The sequence below is a fragment of the Narcine bancroftii genome, chromosome 14 (assembly GCF_036971445.1).
Source record: "Narcine bancroftii isolate sNarBan1 chromosome 14, sNarBan1.hap1, whole genome shotgun sequence".
In the NCBI taxonomy this organism is placed as follows: Eukaryota; Metazoa; Chordata; class Chondrichthyes; order Torpediniformes; family Narcinidae; genus Narcine; species Narcine bancroftii.
The window spans coordinates 31097460-31116174 of record NC_091482.1 but is presented as its reverse complement, the minus strand read 5'-3'; the positions used below and the strand labels follow the sequence as shown (position 1 = coordinate 31116174).

General features: G+C 43.9%; 1 protein-coding gene across 1 annotated transcript; it reads left to right on the top strand.

Annotated features, from left to right (window-relative positions):
* Nucleotides 1-8014: 8014 nt before the first annotated feature.
* LOC138749956 (P2Y purinoceptor 4-like) lies at nt 8015-14445 on the top strand. Its single transcript, XM_069912051.1, has 2 exons — nt 8015-8126; nt 13081-14445. The coding sequence occupies exon 2, from the start codon at nt 13081-13083 to the stop codon at nt 14080-14082; it is 1002 nt and encodes a 333-aa protein (XP_069768152.1). The 5' UTR covers nt 8015-8126; the 3' UTR covers nt 14083-14445.
* Nucleotides 14446-18715: the final 4270 nt, after the last annotated feature.

The window sequence follows — 18715 nt, the reverse complement described above, 5'->3', positions numbered from 1 at the left end:
GAGCAGCTCCTCTCAAAGAACTATGTGATCATGAGTTGAGCCAGCAAGACAGACTGACAGCGCTCGGCAGGAGGTTGGAGCCAGTAGACAAAAGAGAAGTGGCTTCTAGCAAGTAAGAAGAAGAAGAAGACTCTGTCAAGGCACTGCAGACCTCATCCACTGGCTTAAAAGTTAGTGGAACTGGAACAGATTAATGTATGTTGCAAAGTCCCATTGGTGCTGAACCAAGCGATATGCACAAGATAGAGACTTAATCAGCGGTATCTGAAAGTTCACATGTGAATCCTGAGCACAGGAAGATCTTCAATGTCTTCAAAGGCATCTAGAGCAAGTACAACTTCACGTGCTTCAAGCAAGCCGCAAGCAGACTTGGCTAATGTCTGTGCACAACAACAGTGGTTGGAGAAAGGTTTTAGGGGATAACGAGGTTCAGGAATCAGCAACTGAGGCAAGAAACTGAAATCAAGAATCAGCAATTGAAGCAAGTGGAGCAACTTAAAAGGTTACAAATGGCTAGTGAAGAATAAAATAGATTATTGATTAGAGAAAAAGAAAAGACTAGAGCGTGAGGAACATGAATATGGCCAAAGTGAAAGCACTAGCTCAGGCTTCTGCAAGATTTGTCATTCAAAATGACATCCCCAAAGGGCTCGCACCTAACCTTCCAGCAGAACCATGGGTAACACAGCCACAAGAAACAAATATACTCGAGGAAGGAACCTCGGGTGTCACTGCTTTTGCTCAAATGACAATGACCAATGCTATGGAAAGAGCTGGCGACATGCAATCTCTCCAGAGTGCACAATATAAAGATCTCCCCTAAAGGAGGGTATTTCAAAAAAATTCAACCATGCGAGTTGATCATATGCAACCATTGATGTCTCTTCATGTTGCTGGAGAACCAGCTACAAGTCAAGGATCTCCACCAATACCATCACTAACAACCCAAGGATTCCCACCAATGCCATCATTTATAAGTCAAGGTCCTACACCTATGGCACCAGTTCAAGATCCATTTTCTCCCCCCACATTAAGACAACCAGTTACAAGCCATGGTGGACAAGACAATATAATATCATTTATAGCAAAACAAAACAAAATCTCTGCTATGTTAGCACAGCAATGAAGTTCATATGGTTTACCTAAGAAGGAAATTCCAGTTTTTAATGGAGATCCATTACAATATCTGACGTTCCTGAAATCTTTTGAACATTGCATTGAAAGTCAAATGACAGTCAAAAACCCCAAAGATCGTCTTTGTTACTTGGAACAGTAAACTGGAGGTCAGTCGAAGGAGTTAGTCAAAAGTTTCCAATAAACGAATCTAGAACAAGGCTTTAAAAGGGAAAAAGAATTATTGTATCATCATTATGGCCATCAACATAAAAATCACAAGGACTCACATAGACAAGAGTCTTTCTTGGTCAGCAATAAAATCAGAGAACACAAAGGCTTTATAAGCATATCCTCTCTTCCTGAGAGGATCTTGTAATGCAATGGGAAGTAGTGTATATTTGCAAGAGCGGAATTTGCTTGCTAATTTGTTGATTATTATCAACAAATTGCCTTATGTTGAAGAATGTATGGAGAACCAAAATTGCAGAGCTTAAGATGGTTCCCGGAAGGGATGCCACTTTTGAGGATGTTGTACAATTTTTGGAATGGCATGTGCATGTTAACACTGAACCAGTATTTAGAAATATTAAGGATACTTCAATAGTTCTTAAAGATGTAAGGAAGTCTAAATCATCGTCTCAACAGAAACCAAAGGGAAGAACCTTTGTTACTGATGTGTCAGATACAAGCACAGGAAAGAACAAGGAAACAAAGGAAAAAGAAGATCAGACTGTTCTAGAAAGCTGTTTGTACTATTACAAGCCCAAAGGACCCCAAAACCCATCAGCAATAGATATTTAACAAAAGTTGCTTTTAATTATCTTTAAACATGAAAACAGAATCACACTTTTAACGTCACTATTGACTTAACTAAGCTAACTTAACCCCCTTCTAATTCTGAGTGCACGTCTATGTAATGTGTGTGTAAGTTCAGAAAAATTCTTTGGTTCACAGTCCAATCTCACTTCTCATTCCTCCAAGTTCACTGGTTGCAGGCAATTCTTATACTGTGCACAGAATTTAACATTTATAAAGTTCACCAGGCTTTGGTGCTTGAAAGGTAAATGGTTACTGCTCAGGAAGGTTCTTGTTGGTTTTTAGAGAGATTTGTTGTACGCTGGACACCCAGCCACCTCAGTGTCTTGCCGAAGAAACTTGCTCCATCAGGGTTCTCCAGATGATAACCTCTTTCTTTCAGGTCACCACAGAGTTCCTATTTGTTTCTCTTATTTCAAGTGAAACATTAGACAGCCAGTCCTCTTCTCTTGCATGAACCACAAGGGCTTTGACCAGGCTGAACTAAAAACTCACAACCTGTCTTCCAAATGGGGTTTTCCACAAGCTTGCCAGCTTATCCTGTTCCAGTCCCAGCAGCTGTAGCTGACTGTAATACTGTCGAAATGATCTATGTGTGTGTCTCTCTCTCTCTCTCGCTCTTTCTCTCTCTCTCTCTCTCTCTCTCTCTCTCTGAGAGAAAGCCTGTTTGAGTCTCTGCTTGCAAAACCACATGACCCTCTGAGAACAACAAGTTCCCCTCTAGACTGTATGCGGCTCCGACAAGCTCTTTTATCTGTTGCCTTTTTGTAAACAACAATCCATTAGTGAGGTCTCTTGAGCACTCTCCAAAGGTTTTGCAAAAGCTCTGAGGCCTGACATGTCTAGCATGAGCAGAGGTCCAGTATTTTAAATAAGATCTGTTTTAAAGTGTTTGTATGTGACCTACTCTATCAAACCTAGCCCCAATTTATCTCACAAAAACATATCTATATTCTGTCATAGTATTGCAAAGATAAGCATCTTTTAGAAAAATGTTCACAATTGGAGAAAAAAATCACATGATGAGAAATTAACCTTTTCAAAGAAGAATGGAATATGTTTTGACTGCTTGGGTAAAGGACACATCAGCAAAACTTGCAATACACAACTTAGTTGTGATACAAATAATTGTTATGGCATGGATTAGTAGGGCCGAACTGGCCTGTTCTGTGCTGTAAGTGGTTATATGGTTATATGGTAATTTAAAGCATCCCAAGTTACTGCATACTCAGTGAAGTAAAGTTGAGAAGGATATCAAATAATCTGAATCCAAGACTAAAGAGAGAGTCAGAAAGGATACTTCAGCTTAGGTTCAAATAGTCTTACTGGGGCCGGTGACAAACCCCTATCAATAGTTCCTGTGCAGGTTAAAGCTAAAAAGGAAGCTTTGCACTACACACTTCTTAATCCAGGAAGTACCACATCATTTTGTACTATTGAATTGATGAATATACTTAATCTTCATGGAAAAAGATCACAGATCTTATTGAAAACAATGAACGATGAAAGGAACATTGAAACTAATATAGTTTTAGGTTTACAGATTGCTGGATTGAATAGCAATGAATTTTGTGATCTTCCAAGTGTACATACTCAGAAGACTCTGCCTGTGAATAAGGAGAATATTCCACATCAGGATGATATCAAACAGTGGGATCATAAAAGATGTTTGCTTACCTAAGACTGATGCCAAGACTGAGATGTTAATTGCTCACCAAAACGTCAGCTTCTGCTCACCAAAACGTCAGTGCCCCCACTCTTTCCCTGTGCCCCTCACTCCCAGGGCAACTCCTTTGCCTCACCCTCCTTTTATTGGCCCTCTACCAACTAACCTAATTACCTGATGACTGTCTCCCACAAATCAACTGTCACTCTTTTTATAAGTACTCACAAAGCACTTGCTCCTCCCACTCGGTCTCTCGACATGTCTAAATAATTAAATAAATAGATTGAACGAATAAATAAGTAAATAAACAGGCTGCCCTTTAAACTCCACTAGGCGTTATCCCTCTACGCGTCTAAATAAAATAAGTAAAAGTTTCAACCACTGCTACTCACAGTAACTGCAGTGACTCTCTTGGCTCCTGACTAAGTGAAAAGCAAGGTAAGCTGTCCTGTCTTTTTTAAACTTGCTGCCCGACTGGCTTCACCCACCTGCGCACTAGTCCCCCTCCTCAACCTTAGTCCCTTACACTGCTAGGTAAATAGATAAATATATTGAATAAATAAATAGGCAGACCCTGAAACTCTGCTAGCCCTAGTCCCTCGACATGTCTAAATAAATAAATAAATAATGCTGAACCCTCTACATGTCTAAATAAATAAATTCTCTTTGAAGTGGATGAGTCTGCATAGATAAGGATTTCATTTGCGTCCTCGTGGCTTCGAAAGCTCAGGCTCTGTCTATATCTTCAGCCAGCTTCAAGCTATCTTTCCCTATAAGTGACTTTTGCTCTTCGGAATGGGCACTCCCCATATTAGTTGATCAACTAATCTTTCCTCTATATCCTTAAATCTGCATTTTGCAGCAACAATTTTCAGTCTAGTGAGGACGTTATCAACAGTTTCATTAGTCTCTTGCATTAAGCCTTGAAATTCATTGTGTTTAATTCTATGATTAGACTGGGTTCAAGATGAGAAGCAAACTCTGCAAATATCTGCTCTGGATCATTTTTCTCCCCCTCTGTAAGCTCCCAGGTATTAAATAAGTCAAGGCCTCGCTCCCCTGTCCAGAGAAGTAGATAACTGACCTTCTCTTCTGCTGTTGCATTTTTAAAATAGCGTTTGAATGCTAAATTGCACTTCTGCTGAAACCTTTTAAATGATTCAACAATGTTTTCAGCCTCCCCGTCCATCACTGGGTGAACTGCTGCTGCTCCAGACAGTTTTTCAATAATGGTTTTTCCCTTCTTCCCCTTCGTATTTCAGTGACTTACAATCAATTGTATGGCTTTATTCTTGTTCTCTTATTCTGCACCCACCATGTTATGTCTCTGGGTTACTTGGGAGGCTTCTTAAATAACTTAAGAGATGCAAAATTGAAATAACAAAAGAGACTTTACTTACTGATGCCTTCCACCATCTCAGGAAACTGTTCACACACACACACACACACACACACACACACACACACACACACACACACACACACACACACACACACACACACACACACACACAGAGTGGTGCACTACAGTTACTACAGTGAGAAGGGTGTATTCTTACATAGTTCCAAAATAGTTCATATTATCCTAACTATATAACAGTCTTATTGATATGAATTTAAGTGAAGGGAGGGATTTGCTACACTAGTATACTGGAGAGAATGCACCAGTATAGGGTACTGGAGAGAATGCACCAGTATAGGATACTGCACCAGTATAGGGTACTGCACCAGTATAGTGTACTGTACCAGTATAGGGTGTTGGAGAGAATGCATCAGTATAGGGTACTGCACCAGAATAGGGTAGTGGAGGGAATGCACCAGTATAGGGTACTGCACCAGTATAGGGTATTGGAGAGAATGCACCAGTATAGGGTACTGCACCAGTATAGGGTACTGGAAAGAATGCACCTAGAGTATTCTAAACAGATCTGGTCTCCTCTGAAGGAAGGGTATATTTCACATTCAGACTTATTATCAGAGCACAGACATGGCATTACATACAGCCCTGAGATTCCTTTGTCCTGCGGGTGCAATTACCAATGACCACTAATTGCTCATGCAAAAAATAAACTGTACACAGCATATACATATAAGCAAACAAAGAGATGTAAACAGATAATGCATGTAAACAAACTTACTGTGCAATACAAGGAGATCAAAAAGGAATTCAATAAATTACACAAGTAAGAGTCCTTTAATGAATCTCTGATTGAGTTTGTTGTTGAAGAGTCTATTGGTGGAGGGGTAGCAGCTGCTTCTGATCCTGGTGGTGAGAGTCTTGTGGTGCCTGTACCTCTTTCCTGATGACAGCATTGAGAACCGAGCATGTGCTGGGTGGTGAGGGTGTTTGATGATAGCTGCTGCCCTTCGACAGCAGTGTTCTCCGTAAAGGTTCTCAATACTGGGGAGGGTTTTGCCTGTAATGTCCTGGGCTGTGTCCACTACCTTTTGCAGGGCTTTATGCTCAGGGGTATTGGTGTTCCTATACCAGACCATGATGCAGCCGGTCAGCACACTTTCCACTACACCTCCGTAGAAAGTTGCCAGGGTTTCTGACGTCATACCAAACCTCCGCAAACTCCTGGGGAAGTAGAGGATCTGATGTGATTGCTTCATGATGTTATTGGTGTGTTGGGTCCAGGAAAAATCGTCTGAGATAGTGACTCCAAACAACTTGAATGTGCTCACCCTCTCCACCTCTGATCCCCAATGATCACTGGATTGTAAACCTCTGGCTTTCTTTTCCTGAAGTCAACAATCAGCTCCTTGGTTTTGGTGACATTGAGTGCAAGGTTGTTGTTGGTGCATCATTCAGCCAAGTTTTCTCCTGTATACTGACTCATCCCCTTCCTCTATATAACCCACTACCGTGGTATCGTCAGCAAATTTGTAGATGGTGTTATTATCCTACCGACCCACACAGTCGTAGGTGTAAAGTGAGTAGAGCAGGGGCTAAAAACATATACTGTACTGACTTTGGAAGCTATGCAGAGGAGGTTCATCAGGTTGAGTCTGGAACTTAAGGGATTATGTTATGAGGAGAGGTTGATTAGATTGGAACTAAACTATTGGGGTTTAGAAGCATGAAAGGGTTTAGAAGCATGAAAGACATAAAATTGTGAAAGGTTGTTTCCATTGGCAGGTGTGTTATGTGTGTGAAACCGGTTTGATGGGTCCCAAGGTAATGAGTCTGAACGCAGCTGATTGAACAGCAGTGTTTCATTTACATGTGTAGGGGAGTCACAACAGGGGTAAAAGACACACACTCACCGGATTAAACAACCCACTCCCAACCACTCACGGTTAGAAGGCTTTACAATCAAGTTATTACATACAATACCCTCCATCACTTTGATATCCCTGGTAGCCATGGCTCTTATCTAACTAAACTAGGGACACAGGGCACACAATACTAGAGCTCCCAACCCTTCATCTATGCACACCTTCCCAATGATCCTCCAGCGTTGCCCACGGTTCCCAACCTGGACTGGAGCTCGGGTTCATTCCTGAATAGAAAGAGAAAGATGGCTCACGTGCAGTGGGTTTTATAGTGCCATCAGCAGGAGGGTCCAGTCCAGGTATCGACCCTGCGCTGACCCTGTGGGCAAGGCTTGACCTTGATGGGCAGATGAAGTGACTTCGGATTAGGTTCCAGACGGAGAGGTTGCCTGCCTCTCCACAATCTACATTCCCACCAGATTTCAGACATGACCCTCCACGACCCACACTAAAAGAGTGATCGAGAGATAGACTCAAGATGCAGGAGTGTAGATTTAAGACAGAGGTGAGGAAGAATTGCTTCTCTCAGAGGTTCGTCAATCTGTGGCATTCTCTGCCCCAGAAAGCAGTAAAAGGCCTCATTCAATGAACAAATAAACAGATTTTTGAAGTTTAGGGAAATTAAAAGTTACAGAGAAGAGATGGTAGGTGGAGCTGGGGCCACAGCCGGATCAGCTGTGATCTTATTGAATGGTGAAACAGACTCAAGGAGCCTGATGACCAACTCCTGGTCCCAGTTCTGATGTTCCAATCCAGCTGTGAATGTAAATTTCTTGCCCTTGTGACCACTTTTACTAAAGACTACTTTTTATTTTCAGTAAGTATATATTTTCAAACATACAGTGGGTATGATTGAAAATTACACGAGCTGATTACAATCCTCAAAGGCAATAGTGTGACACACCATATCTGTAAATGAGATTGAGAAATAACAATTACAGTCAGGTTAGAAAAAGCTAAGTCATCTGCAATAAATTCTGAATTTACTGAAAATGCAGAATTGATTGAAAATATTCAATCAATGATCTAATCTTTTTTTCTTTCAGTTATGTAATAATTAGATCATTTCCTGATTTAAAAAAAAATTTGGTGACTTGAATGCATGCAGGATGCTGCGTTCTTTCCCCATCTTGGACCTCCACTGTTTCATCATTCATGTGAGGACTGGCAAGAATTGTGAAACAAGCTTTGGTCAACATTTTAGCGAAAGATTGTCACTCCTGCCACTGGGGCATCAAGTTACAGGAGGGTAAGCAAATAATTCCATTTCTTCAATTTGGTCCAGAGGACGTGGGTTAAGGGTAAATGGTAAAATGTTTCAAGGGATCATTAGGGAAACCTCTTGCCACAGAGAGTGGCGAGAATGTGGAATGAGCTGTCAGCTGAAGAGGTGAATGCGGGCTTGATTTCAACGTTTAAATAACATTTGGGCAGCATGGGTAGTGAAGTAGTTAGCACAGTGCCTTTACAGCGCCAGCGATCGGGACTGGGGTTCGAATCCTGCGCTGTCTGCAAGCAGTTTGCATGTTCTCCCTGTGTCTGTGTAGTTTTCCTTCCACTGTTTGAAACATACCAGGGTGTAGATTAATGGGATGTAAATTAGGTGGCACGGACTCGTGGGCCAAAATGGCCTGTTACCGTGCTGTATATCTAAATTTATAAATGTGGGCCAAAATGGCCTGTTTCCATGCTCTAAACTTAAACTTTAAAAATCAATAAAAAATTTAAATATAAAATGTGGAGAGGTACCTGGATGATAGGGGCAAAGAAGGTGTGGGTCGATGGGATTAGGCAGAATTCAGCACAAACTAGATGGGCCGAAAGTGTTAAAGGGTTCTATGGATATCAATGAGTAGTTGTAAAACAGAAAAATGGCCAACACAAGGGACATTAAAGAGAGAGATGGTCTGCTTCCACTCCAGTTCTGTGCGTTCTATAGTGGGTGATGAGCGCTATGAGGACCCTGTATACTCTACCGTTGGAGAGGCAAGAGTGTAGGAAGGAAATCTGCAGACGCTTAGTTCTGGAGTGGAGGCAAAAAAGATCGGAGAGTTTCCAATGTCAGGAAGCTTGCTTAAGAGAGAGAAGACATTGTGGTGAGAAGGACCGAGAAAGCATATTGTTGATGATGCAGCCTAGCACGACTCCAGTGTGAATCGTTATCAGGTCTCTTATGGGCTCAGTGACGATCAGGTCAGCAAACCACAAAAGGCCATGGATAGTTGTGGTTTTGCTCTCTGTATTTCTTGAAGTTGACACGTTATATTTTTCTTATATATCTTCGCACAACAGAGAAGGTAATTCAGATAATTGAAATGATATCAAAGGTCAATGCATGTCCATTAACCTCATGTGCCATCACCCTGCATTTCCCTCCATGTGCCTCCTCCAGGGGCAATTTACACCAACCAATGAGCATACAAACACATCTCTCAGAGCAACCAGAAAAAGCCCACCTTGGACACAGGGAGAATGTGGAAATCCCACACAGGCAGGACCGGAGGGTCAGGATTGAACCCGGATCACTCCAACTGTGAGGCAGCCACTTCACCTGGTGCACAAAAGGGCCACCTGTGTGAAGATCATGCCTAACGTGCCTGTGGATGGAGGAAGACAATTCTATCACTGGGACAAAGCAATGACCATTTACCCAATGGGAGACCTTTGTTTTACAACAATTGGCTTTGTGTCTTTTCTTAGAATGGCATGGCTCCAGCATTTCTCAGTTCCCCCCCCCCCCCCAACCCCCTCTCCAAGACACTAGGAGGTGTTGGGGGGGTGGGGGGAAGGAAGCTGATGGGTGAAGGTCAGGAATTTGTGACAATAGCTCCTTCTCACCAAGTTTTCAGCATTGATCCTATCAATTTCTGGATCTTCATTTTTCAGTTGTCATGTGCACATTGGAACTTCTTATCATTTGGAGAGAGTTGGACTGGATAGTTTGCAGTGGAACAGAGTCCAAATTGTCAAGGATTGAGGCTCTTTTCCTTACGTTGTTTCCATCCTCCCCCCCCCCCCCCCCAAAATCAGGCACTGACTATCTTTCTATCCTGATTAAACTCAGAGGGAGGAAAAGACAAACTGCTGGAGGAACTGAGTGGGTTCAGCCCCAGTTTTGGGGGAGAAACAAATTATCCCTGATTTGGTCCAAAACCCTTTGCCAAGCACTGAAATGTTGACACACAGGAGACTGCAGATGCTGGGATCTGAAGCTTAAACACAATCTGCTGGAGGGACTCAGCAGGTCAAGCTTCATCAGTGGGAATGAAGAGCCAGTTGATCAAGTCGACAAAGACGATGTGGTCAAACAATAATCATGGCTTTTATTTTTAGCAGAAACTCATGGTACAATAATGAAAGACAATAGGTGCATATACAGTTATATCCAAGAGGAGTGTCCTTAACAGTAGAGATAATGCACAGCCAATGTTAGTACAGCAGGGTTCACCAGAGGGGAGACAGGCAGCTTGGCAGACATTCACCACAGTCTCCCCCCGGCAGAAGAAGGGTTAAAATCAAAAGGACAGCTGCTAGGAAAGACTGAAGCAAGCGATACATGGATACCATGTTTGGCATTGAGAATATTCTAACAGCCAAAATACGCCAGTATCTAGCAAGCAATCGAAATATAATGAGATGTTTTATGAATATTTCAGCCTATCAGGTTGTTTACGAATTCTGGTGCTTCTTCTCAAAACAGGTGGCTCCTTTGCAACTTTGGGAACTGGTACAGTTCCTGGGTCTGTAGTGTGGGAAGGACTGACTGCTGGACCCGCTCCAGAATCGCCAGCGTGAGGCAGTGGAGCCTCAGCATGGCCATCTGAAAGCTTACTAGGGGTCACAGGCTGGTAGGGGTGAGTCTAACCTCTCAGGCTCACTCTGAGTAGGGGTGCAAGGAAGGGGCAAGCCAGGCAAGGCCAGATCTCTTAGGTAACATGAGTGTAGTTGAAGTTAGTATGCAGTAGCTGAACTGGTTGGACTAGGGGGTCTGTTTTACACGCCCAAGCATGGCTCTTCAGCAGCACGGTTCCGGGCTCAGATAAACAGACTGGCCAGTCCATCACAGTTCCTGATTTCCTAGGAAAGGCAAACACTTTGTATTGTGCTATCTGATGAATCATTTCATTGATGCACGGCAGGGGGTAGGCATCCAGGTTCGTGTATAGGTTGATTGTCTGGCTGTAGTCAGTAGCCAGTCGTCTCTTAGTGTGATTTTTCACGACTACCACTTGGGCCCGCCACGGACTCTTTCTAGGTTCAATTACTCCCTCTTTAAGCAGTCTCTGGGTCTCAACTTTGATAAACTCACGATCCTCTTTGCTGTAAGAACGGCTCTTAGTTGGAATTGGCTGACACTCAGGGGATAAATCACTGAAAAAGGAAGGAGTTTTGATCTTTAATGCAAACAGACCGCAGTAACTAACACGGGGGATGGTAAGTGTGGGTAGTGGCCATTGAAATTTAACACTACACTGTTCATCTGAGATTGAATATCTAACCCCAGTACCACAGGGGCGCAGAGCTCTGGCATAATAAAGAGCCACACATCAGCAAGGTAATGTCCCTGCAAATTTAAAGTAACTTTACACTTGTCCCGTACAGTTTTTGTAAGTTCACTACAAGCCATCGAAATCTTTCAGTTCACTGGATATCTCTGCAAATTTAAGGCTCTGGCAACTCTCTCATGGATGTAACTGTCAGTACTCCCTGAGTCTATTAGATAATCAAGAGTCTCACCATTCACCTCCCCCTTCATAGTCGACCATTCCAGTCCATAACATCCCCCAAGCTTTGGAGTCAATTGAGGTATCACAGGGGATCTCACCTCGCCGTCACTTGAAGTTGATTCAGCCTGCTCATCTGAAGATTCCCCCTTTTCACAATTGTCTTCCATTCCTGCAGCTCCAGGACGCATCTTCTTCTTCATATCACCTTACACACTTTAGCAAAGTGGCCGAGATTCCCACAATAGATGCAGGTAGCAAATCGAGCCAGGCACTTCTGTCTGGGGTGCCAGCTCTTATCACAGAAGTGGCATTTTTTAGGAGTTCGCCCTTTTCTTTCCTTCAGGGTTCCAGCTCTCCTGGATGTTTCCTTTTCGGTTTCTAGCATTTCACTGGACCACATGGCACTTCTCAGTGATTTGGCTAGAGAGACTGCCCGGTCGGGTTAAGGGCTCCGTCTCCAGCAGCCTCTGTCGGATGTAATTGGAGTCAATCCCGTTAACAAAAGTATCCAGCTTCAAGGCATTGCGGTGTTGTTGCCCATTCACTGCTCTGACATCACATTCGTTTGCCAGTGAGTCGAGCACCAGTGCCCGGGTTTCTGGCATGTAGTCAGCAACTGGTGTCAAGCAAGCACCACATTCTGTGGCGCTGCATAGTTCCCAGGCTATAGCCAGAGTGGTAGCTCCTTGCGTTACGGCGAAAGGGACCTCACCCAGTAGAGAATTCAGGTGGCCCCACTGTATTGCCTCATCGAGCTCGTTTTGAGCCATGTATTAATCGATACAAGCAATTCAGTGGTTGAAAATTTCTCTGGCCCTCAGGGCAGACTGGTCGATTATCAGCCGCTCTAGCTTGAGTTCTGCATCCATTTCTGCTAATAAAATTGAAGTGCCAGTTGATGAAGTAGACAAAGACGATGTGGTCAAACAATAATCATGACTAGCAGAAACTCATGGTACAATAATGAAAGACAATAGATGCATATATAGTTACATCCAAGGGGAGTGTCCTTAACATTAGAGATAATTAGAGATAAGGCTCACCAGAGGGGAGACAGGCAGCTTGGCAGACATTCACCACAGAGAGAAAAAGGGTTGACACCTTGATGAGGAGCTCCAGCCCAAAACATCAACCCTTCTTTCATGCCATTTGGGTTTAAGGGGTTCCAGGAGGAATAGGTGTTGCTCTTCAAGTTTATATTTGGCCTCATTCTGGCAATGGATGAGGTGGAGGCCGAGGACAGAATGGCCTGAGTGGGAACAGTGAAGTAAATTGCAATGGTTGACCACTGAGAGTTAGACTTCGACCACCGATGCCAGTTGACCCACTGAGTTAGTTTGTTTTATGTAGTGTGGCAGCCCAGTGAAGCAGTCATTGGTTTCGTCTACATTTGCTTATCTCCAAAAAATAGTGTAAAGCTAGATCTGGGATCCTCGATTTAAATCCAATTTTTGGCTCTTGTTCTTACACTTATAGATGGCTCCTATTGAAGATCAAAGCAATTCATCAGCTACAGTCATGATTAATAGAACATGCCTGTTGGATGAACAGTTCCTCACAAGAATGATGCCTCCAGCTCTTACAACCTTCTTCATTGTAGGTATGAGCTTCAACGGTCTGACCCTATGGATATTCTACTCACATATGAGGAAAAAGACCCCAATTGACATTTTGATGTTGAATCTTTGTTTGGGGGACCAATTTTTCACATTTACCTATCCCTTATTAATTGTTTACCATAGTAACAACAATGTTTGGGTCTTTGGAAACTTTATGTGCAAACTCCAAGTATTCTTCATATATGGCTTCTTGTTGACAAGTGTCTTCTTCCTGACGTGGATCAGCATTTATCGATGTTACATGATCATCAGGCCCATCCAGTTCCAAAACAGAATGACAAGGAAATGTACCATTGTCCTTTGTGTCTTGATTTGGTCATTTGCTGTATTTTGTGGATCCCCCTCGTTTTTTACAGTCAGTACTTTTGAATTGAATGGAAAACTACACTGTATGAGCTTCAATCAGCCAAATATAGAGAAAAATATTCTAGCTTCCACTCTGCTTTTGTTTGCTTTGAGCTTTGGAATTCCATTTATAATCTTGCTGGTGTCAACTTTACTTGTTCAAAGGAAATTGGCCAATTTAACATTAACTGCTCGTTCTCAAAATGGCAGATATGCTGTTAGAATGATGACCATAATATTGATCATCTTTGTAATATGTGTTCTTCCTATAAATATAACACGCTTAACCCTGGCGATTGTGGGTCAGAATAACTGCACTCGTTTCCAACAACTTGGAGTTGTTTACTACTGTTGCGTTCTTGCCATTTATGCTAACAATGTACTGGATCCTTTCGTGTATTTTTACGCTAATACCAAGTATCGGTTAAAGCTGATTAATGCCATCAAAGGCATTGGTTTTTGTAAGAATCTTCCATTGGCAGGCAGTAGCACTCAGTCGAACTGTGAGTCATGAATGTGGCCATTGATGCAGGAACCCAATGATTTAGAAAATGCCAATACAAGGCTAACTTTAATTCGAAGCAACGCAATGGCTGCAGCAGGATCTGAGGTTTAGTTCAGCTTTGCACCAGGTCAAATGTAAACAGACTAGATAGCCTGTTCTACTTTAAATTGTTTTTTTTTAATTTATTCTGTGTAAAAGCTTGCTGTGGTGCCAAGAGGCAGACATTTTCAGCCGTTCAAAACTGAATGATTATGGCATGTCTTTGAATGAGGCATTAAGAAGTCTGTGGCGATAATTGTTTTGCTCTATAATATCTCAGAGTGCTTTTAAAGTTATTTTTATTACTATGTACAAATAAAAACATTTACTCAACATGGTTTCTGATGATTCATGCATTTAAAACGTATCAGACCTGATAAAGTGGTTTATTTGAAATGACTCTTTAAAAAATATTGCCCAGTGGGTAAGAGGGAGTAACGGTTTAGTTGTGCTTGTTCTCCAATGTGAACGCTGATTTTCCGTCTCAATTCACAGCTGAAAGGGACAAACCTTCCAGCACAACCCAGTCATCAGCTGCACGGAGCATCAGAAAAAGTGGGAGGGAAACATTGCACAATGGGAATTGAAAGAGTGCAATCTCAGAATCAGAATTTATTGTCATCAACAAGTCACAAAATTTGTTGTTTTGTGGCAGCAATGTAAACATTCATATAAACCACCGACAAAATAAATAAAAATAGTGAACAAAAAATCAAAGTCAAGGCAGTGTCTGTGGTTCATTGCTCATTCAGAAATCTGACGGCAGCGGGGAAGAATTTGACCTTGTGCCACCGAGTGTTTGTACCTAAGGCATGGCCTAAGTGGTGGGAGTCTTTGAGGAGAGAGGCTCAAGTCTCTAGTAGCTGTCCTCGATGAAGTCTGGTGCCTGTGATGTGGCAACCCCTGAAGTTCATTCTTGTCCTGAGCGTTGGCTCTCATATTAGACAGTGACACAACCAGCCAGAATGCTCTCCACGGCGCAGCTGGAGAAGTTTCTAAGCGTCTTCCATGACATACCAAATCTCCTCAAACTCCTCTCTAAGTAGGTGTTTGAGGAGATTTAGCATGATCAACCACATTAGGCAGAGAGTCGTGATTAAATAGGCTTTGATCACCTTAAGACACCAGCACATCTCACACGTTGCTGGCCCGGTTCCAAGGCAGGTACTGAGGGAGGGATCTGGGCATAACAGCCTTTATAGAGATTTTCAGGAGGGAGGAGTTCAGGGGGCGGGCCAGCTCATTGAAAATCAACCACAGTAATATTAGTGGGGGATTTCAACTTCAGCACCTTAGTCTGGAAGGCCAGAAGAGGCAGACATGTTAAAGGTCCTGTGGGAGAGCATTTGGGGCAGGATGCAGGATTCCTTACCAGATGGTACTGCACTTACTCTATGGGAACACAGTTGTGTAACAGTAGGAGTGAGTACAACATTTCACAAATCTCACTAAGTTTCAAGGTGTAGAAGGCCAAGGTTGGCCGGAAAGTTAAGGTTCTAGATTGGGTGAATTTAATACAAGACAGGACCTGAGAAAAATGGACTGAATGAAGGTAAATCTAGATCCAACAAGTGAGAGTCATTTGCCCCAATGGTGAGAATTCAGGGCCAAGCAAGTCATGTGGTGATGAAATATAAAGGCAACCAAAGAACAGTGGATGTCAAGGAATGTGGAGAATATTTTTTTAAAAATCGAAGTTGGATTAAAAAGGTAACTTTTCAAGGAGATTTCAGTTTGAACTTGCAGGAGTACAGAAAGTAAAGGTAATTGGGAGAACAATGAAGAGGCATGAAATCGAATGGACGGGCCAGATTCAGGAAAATACTAAAGTATTTTAAGAGCAAAATAAAAAGCAGGGAAAGAACAGGACTCATGAGAAATCAAAGTGGTAGAGCCAGAGAACATAGGTAAGGTGTTAAATGAATAGCCCTAATCTGCATTCACTCAGGTGGACTTTGTAATTGAAGAAGTCATGGAATTCAGGGAAGGAGGCAGTGAAATTCTACAATGCATTATTGTAACATAGAAGACAGATATCTTACAGGACACAAAGGTGGATATACAGTTTGTAGCTCGATCAATGACCAGACGCAGACATGAAGCACATGGTCAAAGCCTTTAATGTCCTGAAACCTCCAGCTCACAGCTACATGCTTCTGGGCCGGAGGCTGGAATTGAGGGAGGAGACGAGGGAATCTCAGCCTTTATTGGCCTTTACTCGGTCAGAGGTGGGCCAGCCCGAGCAGTCCAGTGCGGTGCCCCTCCTGCATTACCATATTCCACCGCATTCAGCCCTTCCTTTTTGGATACAGTCCTGCGGGGTGAAGTGGGACAGTGTCCATTGTCTCCAGTCATGCAGTCTATGCCAGTTCATAGATTCAGCCGGTCCAGTGGCTTTATCTGCCCCTGTGATCACCGCAGCACTGCTTGTGTTCATCGGCTCCTGCGGTGCGGTGACCAGTCTGGCGGGCTGAGTGTCTGGGGACCGAGCTATGGCAGTGTGAACTGGTTCCAAGGAGGGGGGGGGTGGGAACATCAGTTGTTCTGCTGGGAGTTGCAGGGGTGTTGGGGGCAGGGGCCTGAGGGGTCGTGGTGGTGATGGTTGTGGTTATAAGAGATCATATACCTGGACAATTCCTGGGGTCGCTAATGAGGGCTTCTGGGTGCACCTCCCATGCCGGGCCCCTTGCTTGAGCCAGGTCCCGGATGGACACTGTGTCACCCTGCCCATCTCAGGGTATTGTACGCGGGAATACTGGGGCTTGGCATGCAAGAGGAGCACCTCCTCGACCAGCAGGTCTGCCTTGTGGTTCCTGATGTGTCTGCGGAGAAGCACCGGCTCAGAGGTTGTCAGCAAGACCATGTGGTCTTGGTTCCAGATGCTGACCTCCCAGGGAAAGAAAACAGTTTCTCTTGTGGGGTGGCATTTGTGACCGTACAGAGTAGGGATCTGGTGGTGTGCAGTGCTTCCAGAGGACCTCTTGCCACTGGAAGACAGACATTCCTTTTGACTTGAGGGCCAAGAGGATTTTCCTCCAGATGGTGCCATTCTCGCTTTCTCTCTGCCCATTCCCACAGAGGGTGCAGCTGGAAGTAGTGGTGCAACACCTCACTCATGAATGAGGACCCCCAGTCACTGTGAATGTATCAGAACAAGGTGAAGAGGTTGCGGAGGGATTTAATGACTGTAGGCGTGGTCATATCTGGGCAGGGGATTGCAAAAGGGAAGCAGGAGTACTAAGGAGATATTAAGGAAATACATGTTCCAGTTTGTGGAAGGGAAGACCTCTTGAAGTCCACACTGAGACATTCAAAGGGGCGAGTGGGCGATCAGACGAGCTCTCTCCAGCTGGTAGAAGTGCAACTTGCAGACCAAGCAGTTTTGGGACAGCTCGCTGATCTCCTCCACAGAATAGGAGAGGTTGTGGGCCCTCACCAAGTGGTAGAGCCTGGTGACCCCGGGGTGTCAGAAGCTATGGTGGAGGGCTTGAAGGCGATCTACTTACAGCCTGGTGCAAGTTCCCCTGGAGAGAGCATCAGGTGTTTCGTTGAGTTTGCCCGGCCGATATGAGATCTCGTAATTGAAGGTGGACACCTCATGATCTTGTCATTTTTTATTGTTTTCCCTGCTGCTTACTGTTAAACCTAAAAACGCTGGCTTCTCTGGTCCATTAGCAGGGGTGAAGGGTCTGCCGGCCAAATAATGGCTCACAGCCTCCACTATAGTCTGTGCCTCCTACTCAATGGCCGAGTGCTGGAGTTCGGGGCCCTGAAGGATTCGGGAAAAGAACGCTATGGGCCTTCCTGCTTGGTTCACCATGGCAGCCAGGGTGAAGTCAGAGGCATCGCTCTTTACTTGGAAAGGGATGGATTCATCAATGGCATACATGGCTGCCTTGGTAATCTCCTTTTTAATGCCCTTGAATGCCTCACGGGCCTCTGTCAGGGGATGAAAGGTGGTTGTTTTCACCAGAGGGTGGGCTTTGTCCATGTAGTTGGGGATCCACTGGGCACAGTACGAGAAGAACCCCAGGCACCATTTTAAATGCCTTGAGGTTCTAGTGCAGTAGGAGTTCCAGCAGGGGGGACATGCACTTGGGGTAGGGGCAATGACACCATGCTCCACCACGTATCCCAGTATGGCCAGCTGTGTAAATTCAGGGTTTTAGCAGTGGCCAAGAACTTTGGCAGGTTCCTCATAGTTTTCCTTGGGTTTGGCCACAGATGGTGACATTATTCAGATAGGGATACATGGCTTTTAACCATATAACCACTTACAGCACAGAACAGGCCAGTTCGGCCCTACTAGTCCATGCCGTAACAGATCCCCACCGTCCTAGTCCCACTGACCAGCACCCGGTCCATACCCCTCCAGTCCTCTCCTCTCCATGTAACTATCCAGTCTTTCCTTAAATGTAACCAATGATCCCGCCTCAACCACGTCTGCCGGAAGCTCATTCCACATCCCAACCACCCTTTGCGTAAAGAAATTTCCCATCATGTTCCCCTTATAATTTTCCCCCTTCAATCTTAAAACATGCCCTCTAGTTTGAATCTCCCCCACTCTTAATTGAAAAAGCCTATCCACATTTACTCTGTCTGT